The 8,099-nt window shown below is 37.3% G+C and overlaps 1 protein-coding gene across 1 annotated transcript; it reads right to left on the bottom strand.

The window, feature by feature from the left end:
• Positions 1 to 3,446: 3,446 nt before the first annotated feature.
• dlx2b (distal-less homeobox 2b) lies at positions 3,447 to 7,626 on the bottom strand. Its single transcript, XM_073842276.1, has 3 exons — positions 4,537 to 7,626; positions 4,262 to 4,446; positions 3,447 to 4,147 (listed from the first exon to the last, which is right to left on the bottom strand). The coding sequence occupies exons 1-3, from the start codon at positions 4,853 to 4,855 to the stop codon at positions 3,821 to 3,823; spliced, it is 831 nt and encodes a 276-aa protein (XP_073698377.1). The 5' UTR covers positions 4,856 to 7,626; the 3' UTR covers positions 3,447 to 3,820.
• Positions 7,627 to 8,099: the final 473 nt, after the last annotated feature.

Here is an 8,099-nt window from a genome sequence, read left to right as displayed (position 1 = left end):
CATCCAATATTTTAGCCTATTTTATTAGCTTCACCGAATAGCTTCCCGGAACATCTGTGCAGCTCCAGCGCTGCGTTTTTACATTCGTTAATAGGGTTAATTGTTTAATGCATGTAGGTTATTATGTAATGAGTTTCAAAATCTCTCCACTGTTCCAAACTCTTTGGTTTCTGATGTCATCTCAGACTGAACTCATTGAAAGCACAGGGAATGAAATGTCATTACGTCTTATTATTATGGCGGGGTTTCTCCGTACATCATAATATTACTCCGCAGTAATGTAGTTAGCGCTGTGCATCTCTCGAGAGGTGATTATATTTATGGGCCATGGGTTTCCGTATGAGCCATGTGTAGCGTATCAAGAATACCCTATAATCATATCTGCTTGACGACATCATTGGCAAACTGCTTATACTGTCTGACATTTGACAGAGTGAATTTCGCTGTCTGAAATGCGCATGTATCCTCAATGAAAAAAGCATTGGTTCATAGCTTTCATTCTTACAATTTAGGTTTAGAAGTGTGTGGATGGTAAATCTATTCATATTTTACAAATCGCTGAATAAGAAGAAGTCAAATGGCTGATCAGAAAGTGCGCTTACAAGCGCACGAACTCTCTCCACGAGCCGACTTCAGTTCTGCATCTGTTTAATGGCTGTGCCTCTATGATGTGTACAATTAAAGTTAATTACATTGTGACCCTTACTAGTTAATCCGTAGCTTCGGTGGCTGTGCCATCTGGGAAGTTTCCTTCTGCCTTTTTGCCCGAAACAGTCCGTAAACTGTAGGGTAAAGAAACGTGCAGTTTCTTTAGATTAAAAAAAAAATACTTTTGTATGATCAAATGGTTTTAACTAAGAATCGATAGCCTATTATAAAAGAAAACGTAAACAAATTTTGTGTAGGCTAAGTATAAAAGAGATATAGCTGTTATAGGAACGACACCAAGTAACAGATTTAAACACGCAGTTTATTTTACTGTGCTATTTTTAATCGCATGAAGGAAATAAAAATGTCCTGGTATATAAATGCCAAAGGAATAGATTTTGTACATCATTAATATTATTAATCATAATAATCTGTTTATCTGTATAGGTCTAGTTTATGTGATTTGTTCGCACTTTCTGACCGCGCGGTGCCTGGCTTTCTAAGCCGTGCTCATTAAATCGAATCATAATTGCAGCCATTTGGTTTTTGTGCATCCTCACGCATTTTCATCTGTCTGTCGCAATTACGAGCAATTTCTGGCGCAGAGGGAATCTTTTCAGTCGGACAAAAGAAAAAGGGAATAGGCAGGGAATCAATAGGCGTTTTTCTTATGTAGATATACAGCATGTAGCGCTGAACCGTTTGCAGGTGCTGTATTCTGTCATGAAGGATGTTCCTGATCATTATATTGACTTGAAAATAATTGACTTAACTTAAAATCTCGCTTTTCGCTCACTCTTTGTTGCGGCGTTTATCTTGCCATATTTCTTCTTTTATGTAAGATATTTCATTATCTATTCCTATCTGAAGATAAAGCTGTGTATGGTTAATATTTATTTTGTTCGTTTCAGTGCTGTGTATAGTTCTTTGTTTTCTCCTTAATCATATACAATGCATTTATCATCTGCAAAGAATTATTATTATTGCCCACCTCAGCGTGGAAACTTTTTCTGTAATACATAGAAAGTGGTTATTAATATTAATAATGCCAATGCACAAAATATCATTACAGACAAAACCCCAAAATGTTGTCTTTTCTATTCTATAAATATTACAGAGACCCTCTGCTTCATGCAGATGTAGCTTTGATTCCAAACGGAAGCAGTCATTTGGACTCATAGTGGTGTGGTTGCAAATAAGCCCTGGCATTTCAATTACTGCCAGCTGTGAATGTTGACATAAGGAATGAAGCAGAACGGTAAAATGTGCTACAATCATAGTAGCCTTTGCTGTACTTCATATATATATGTCAGGATGACCTGGTGGGTTTGAGAATGAGATTCCCAAAATCAGAATAAAAATAGACGTCTTTTTCAATAAGAATCAAAGGATTCGGGGCCCAACCACTATGTCCATATTTAGAAAAACCGCGGAAGCTCGAACGAACCTCAAAAGAAACAAATCACATAAGATAAACGATTAGTTAGTCCCTGAACCGTTATTCTTTATAAATAGTTACGTTCGTGCGTAAATCTCGGGATTACTGATGATTCTGTTATAATGCGGTTTGTTATGCTGCTCTTTGTTTGTGTTTGTTTGGCCAAGCTGATTGATTTCTTCCAGATGTATTTATATTTTTACCCTTTAATATACAATTTTGTATTTTTAAGGTAAAATGTTTATTTTTTAATTTTAGCGATTTTATGCTAAAAATATTCACACGATTTGAGTGCCTAATAAAGCAAATATGTAGTCTATTTGTCATATGCATTTGGCTTGATTACAGTTGCGACAAATAAACCTACATGGACTAGATTAAAGATGCTGTATAATATGCAGCATAGGCAAAGCCTCATAATAATTTGTTAAATAATGTACACTTGGGCAAGTGGTGTTTTGCCCTTACAGTATGCCGGGTCTCCCACCTATTCCAGTAACTATTTTAGTTCCAAAAATATTGAACTTGACCATGTAAAGACGTGAGGCAAGCTATGAGAACTGTGTGTCCCCGTACAAGAATAGCTCAAGGCTGTGCTGGAGCTGGAAGCGAGGGCTCGAGGAGAATGTTTCCAGGGCGGTCTGCTTGAGGCGGTTTTATGTATTTTTTTCTCTGGTTGAGTGGCGTTCATAAAACGTCTGGAAGAGGAGCGAGCTGACTCCAGAGAGTCTGGAGTGGGAAGAGCCCTCGCCGCACGCGGAACGCCCTCGCATCTCCTTCTGCGCATGCCAAGACGCGTCCGAATGCCAGGCGTTCCCCCTCATGCCCAGAGGTACAGGATACCTCCTCACCAAGAACATTTACAAAGGATTAAATAGGATCACACCCGTTCTTCCGAATAATCACACATGCATTACGTGTGCAAAAGAAACGGAAATATGCGCAGAAAAAGTCTAAGTCGAGTAATGTTCTTTACAAACCTATGTAGACCTAATTTTAGTAGGCTATTGTGAATGTTGTATTTACGCAGCAAAAGTTCCAAATGAACACGAGATCTGTTTCATTCAGACGAGATCTGTTTCATTCTTTTTTAGAAAAAAAGTGCTTGGTTGCCACGTTCAAAGTTAAAAAAATGTTAGATGCCACGTTAAAAAGACGTGGAAAAATCAACACACGCACACACACACACACACACGTTACAGGCCAGTTGTAGCCTACGAGCCTTTACGAGACTTTTACGACCAATGATAATACCAAGAATCGTTTTTACAGAGCAAACCTGAAAAATCACAGCTCTACAAAATCCTTGGGTTGAAGAAAAAACAACTGGAAACGACAATCAAATAACCAAACGTTGAACTGATAGTAAAACGCACATTTAATTATGACTGCAGGTTATAAGCATTTCAATAGATTTATCACTAAACCTAATATATTCTGTACAACACACGAAAAAAAGGCTACCCGTTTGTACTTGGAATGTGAAAGAACCATATCTGTTTAACCCCTTTCATTCTGACTAAAACGAAAACAAATAAATAAATAGAAAAATAATTTAATGTGCGTTGCTTGAGCGCATTAGTGGCGCCAAAGAATTCCACGGCAAACATCTTTAGCAAACCCAGCCTGAAAATAGATTTTAAAGTTAATGTTTTCCTAAGATACAAGTCCAGCGCCAGAAAAGGCCTATTATATCCTCCTACAACAGGTGTATTCGGCCATTTTAGTCTTCTGTTAGAATATGGTCCCAGCACTCATTGCAGAGCTGTGATGAGGTTGTATCAAGGTACTGGGCTGTAGATGTGTGACCGCATTCGTGGATGAGTACCATGAATAGTTTGTCAAAAACGATGGGGCGGTGGTGTTTGGTGGCCCTGTGGGCTGCTCTGAAACTGTGTCCCCGTCGTTTGGTGTCTGGGTCGGTGGGAAATCCCAACCTGCTTGTGGTGGAGGAGTGCTTGAGGGAGAGTCACCGGTAGCAACCTGCTGGTCTGGAGGAATCTCGCCGTTTTTCCACAACTTCTTGAATTTTGACCGTCGGTTCTGAAACCATATCTTCACCTGTGGTGCAAAACAAAGCTCATCTAAGTTAAACATGAATATAGCTAACACAGCTCAACCTGAAAACAGAAATACAGACTTATAGAAGTATGCGGTAAAAGAGCCGCGGTTGACCTGGGTCTGTGTCAGGCCCAAAGACGCCGCCAGTTCGGCGCGTTCTGGGAGCGCGAGATACTGGGTCTTCTGGAATCTGCGCTGGAGAGCCGCCAGCTGAAAACTGGAGTAGATGGTTCGCGGTTTCCGGACTTTCTTTGGCTTTCCATTCACCATGCGCACCTCCGGTTCACTCTCTTCTTTCTCTATTAGAATTAACAAAAGTTGTCATTGTATATCACAAGAAAACAACAGGTAACAGAAAACGACGTTTGGGAATGCTGAGGTGTTCGTACCTGGTTCGGTTGGTGTTGGTGAAGAACTGGGTCCATACGTTCCATAAGCGCCATAGGAAGAAGCATACCCTAAATCGTAAGCCTTTGGGCTGTAGTGAACATTACCCACTGTACCAGGGTGATAGGAATAAGATGCCAGTTGTGCGTACGCTGATCCCGTGCAGTGACCTGCCTGTGAACTACTGTAGAAGCTGCTGTCGGTAACAGTTGACACCGGCAATGTTGGGGAATCCTGCGACTTGTGAACGGTACTGAAGCTGCTCGAGGTAATATGGTTTGTATGCATATCCGAGCCAAGGCTATCCAGAACAGCGGTCATTTTGCGCGTAAAAAAATAGTAAACTGATTTTACTTACCGTGACCACTTAAAATAATCGTAACCTGCACCTCTAACAATTATCCGGTGATAGCCTACAAAAATCTCAAAAGTTCTAGAGGTAGTTTGGTTCGCCTTAAGTCACATATCCATAGTTGATAGAGGGTTTGAGCTCCGCGGCGGTCTCTGCCTTGGAGATGCTGACGGGCGGGCCATATACTGGGCGTCATGTGGTAAAGCGAACCAATCGGTTAGCAGGCAGTCCTAAGAAGTACTGCCAGCTGAAGGAAGACCTCTGAAAAATCGAAATTATAAAATATCTTGCAGCCCTGTTCTCAAAAGATTTTTTATTTTAAATAAGAGTTAAGGAATATAACAATTCCTCTACTAAATACATTAAACATTAGCAAAATTGAGGAATAAAAAAAAAAAACAGAAAATGAAAGGCTTTGTTTTTCAGATAAAAACTAGCCATAAACGAGAACAAAATACATAAAGGAGCATTTCTTTTTCTAAAACAAGAACATTTTTGTACATCTAATCGAATTATATGTGATTTAATTCTAATTTATTTTTCTTGTTTATCAACCTTGTTAAATGTCTGAACCTTGCAAATGGAGCAGTACGCGTGTAAATGCCTTGATCAATGGCTTATAATTAGACCAATAATGGTCTAAAAAGTATCAAACGAAGCTTAAAGTCTTGATTAAAGGGATATATTTCCTCTATTGTTGAGAAGCACGGTTTAACTGGAATGCCATCTATCGCTGAAATGTTGTCAGTGTATCTTACGGAAGCAGTCTGCATTCCACTGACTAATCACAGACGGCGCCAGTCTCCTCACACCCACAGGTGCGCAAAACAGCAATTATTCCCCGGTAAACACCAGGGATAAAGCGCGGAACCAGCCCTATATGATGCTCTGTCGCGCCAAACGCCTCGTGCACAGACCTACATAGAAACCTACCTCAGTCACGAGAACTGGCAATTTACTAAGTATTCTGTCAACTCAACAAACTTTGTGGCCTGAGATCTGCCAGCTGTAATCCCTAGGTGACCTATCTCTGCTGTGGTGCGATTTAAAATAGAATTTTGTTATTTATTAAAAAAGTTTTAAATTAAAAGTAGTCGTATTATATGAGCCTACATCATGTAAAGTCTCCTATAAAATTGATAATCTCAGTGCTGACACTCCACTGGTTAGGCTAAATGCGTATTTTGCTAAAGGATGAGGAACTAGATCTAAACGTAAGTGGTCATTACTATAGTATGTAGCTCCATGAAATTACTGTACAGTCACACCGATATGAAAAACAGTATCGAAGTTGAAGTCAGCCTCTGGTCCGTTTACTTTCTGCTCAGGTCAGTTGTTCAGGTGAGAAGTCGTCGAAGGGCCCCTGGCGCCCTCCTGCGTCCATACATGTAAAACACCAAATTCTAGCGGTGTACGGCTACATTTATTATTATCAGAAACTAGTATATTTAAATTGTAGCTGATGCAGTTTAGACACATAAAACCCACTGTATTTTATAATATTTACCAAATGCATGCAAAATAAAATATAGCCTATGGGCCATTCTACAGAATATTCAGATTGCTGTCCCACAAACAAACAAAAACACATCTAGAAAGCACATAAGTATTACAATTTTAGATGTTTACTAAGATCTTTCTATTATCTATTGAAACCCACAATAATATTTAAAATATCAGTAAGCTTAATATATATAAAATAATAAGTTATTGGGTACTTTCAATTGGAAGGTGGCTGTCCCAAACCCCTACATTTCAACTTATGAAAATAATATTGAATTTTTTTCCCATTGTTGTTTTTAAGGGGAGACACTGCAGGCAAAAACACTGTTTACCTGTCAAGTTTGAGATTTTGGGCTTTTTGGTTTTTCATAAAGTGTTTTTTTTTTTTTTTTTCCAGAAAGACACTGTTAAGTGTTTCTTTTATAGCACTTTATCTATTTGTGTCAATAGATTTCAATTACAATACATATTTTTGAAGGCTGTTTTCTCAAAATGAGTTTTTTTTCCCTAAACTGAGCCATAAATCTCCAGTAGCACTTACATATACACTCAACTTTACATTTTTATTCTTGTATATATCCTGAAGGTTTTTACAAAGGGATTTGTTCATATATATAATTTGCTTGATTATATACACAACATTTTATTCCCAAAATTGTAAAAATATATTGTTTTCTGTCTGTTGTAAGTATTTTCTGAATTATGGAGTGACAAAAAAACGAGATGCCCAAAATACCCTCTGTAAAAACATTTGACTTCAATATGTCAATCAATCAACTGGGTAAGGTGATAACTATTAGTTGTTTTACCCTATTCACCTGCAGTATCTCACCTTTTAAAAAGTATTTATTTTTTTATATATATTTTTTTATGAAATTATGAAACTTCTTGTAAAAAATGTCTGTTTGTGTCTGTCTGTTATGTGTTTGTTTTATTTCATTGGCTGAGACTAAATTTATGATCAGGAAATATTCATGTGTCCCCCTCTCTTATAAGGTGCGAGTAGATAGGCCCCATCATTTTGAGGTAAATTTGGAAAAATCTTTAAGGAACATCACTACCGAACACCTTTTTTATGCAGTTAAGCACACTTTTTGCGGAGTTATTCCATAACATTTATTTGTTATATGTGTACCACTGTTCAGAACTGTACTAGGTAACCATGTGCAGATTAGCATCTTTGAGTTCAAAAGTATCTACAACTGTAAAAAAAATGTACAGAAACAGTCACGACCGAAACATATCATTATTGTTTCGGTAGTGACAAAAGGGAACACATAATCCTTTATTTGGGGGTAATAAACACAATTTTAATACAGTTCAATATTTTTTATTATTACTATTTATATTATAGTATGTTTTAGTAGTGTTTTCGTATCCAAGTAAAAAATCTGTAATGTGATGTGGTCACTACTGAAACATTTTTTTAAAATACTTTTTTTTTTTCAAAAATAAAGTATATTGAATTATCAACTAAGATGTTATGATAGTTTTTGTTTTAATGTATATTAAAACTAAAGAATCCTTAACTTTGAAATCAGTATGATCAACTTTTTGCCTTTTACAAAGAAAATTTGGATTTAAAATACAACAAATATTACATTGACATATTGTTAAAAATGTTTAAAAATGTAATTGTAATTGATTTACCAATGAAAACATAACCCTTCTAATTAAATTATTATTTCTGTGTTTTGGTAGTGACAAATT

The sequence above is a fragment of the Garra rufa genome, chromosome 6 (assembly GCF_049309525.1).
Source record: "Garra rufa chromosome 6, GarRuf1.0, whole genome shotgun sequence".
In the NCBI taxonomy this organism is placed as follows: domain Eukaryota; kingdom Metazoa; phylum Chordata; class Actinopteri; order Cypriniformes; family Cyprinidae; genus Garra; species Garra rufa.
This window is presented reverse-complemented; position numbering and strand designations above follow the sequence as displayed.

Excerpts from the sequence above, each read along its gene's own strand:
- dlx2b (XM_073842276.1), bottom strand. The coding sequence starts at position 4,855 with ATGACCGCTGTTCTGGATAGCCTTGGCTCGGATATGCATACAAACCAT. Across the intron at positions 4,447-4,536 it reads ACCAACACCAACCGAACCAG|AGAAAGAAGAGAGTGAACCG; the intron begins GTACGAACACCT and ends TAATTCTAATAG. Across the intron at positions 4,148-4,261 it reads TGGGCCTGACACAGACCCAG|GTGAAGATATGGTTTCAGAA; the intron begins GTCAACCGCGGC and ends TTTGCACCACAG.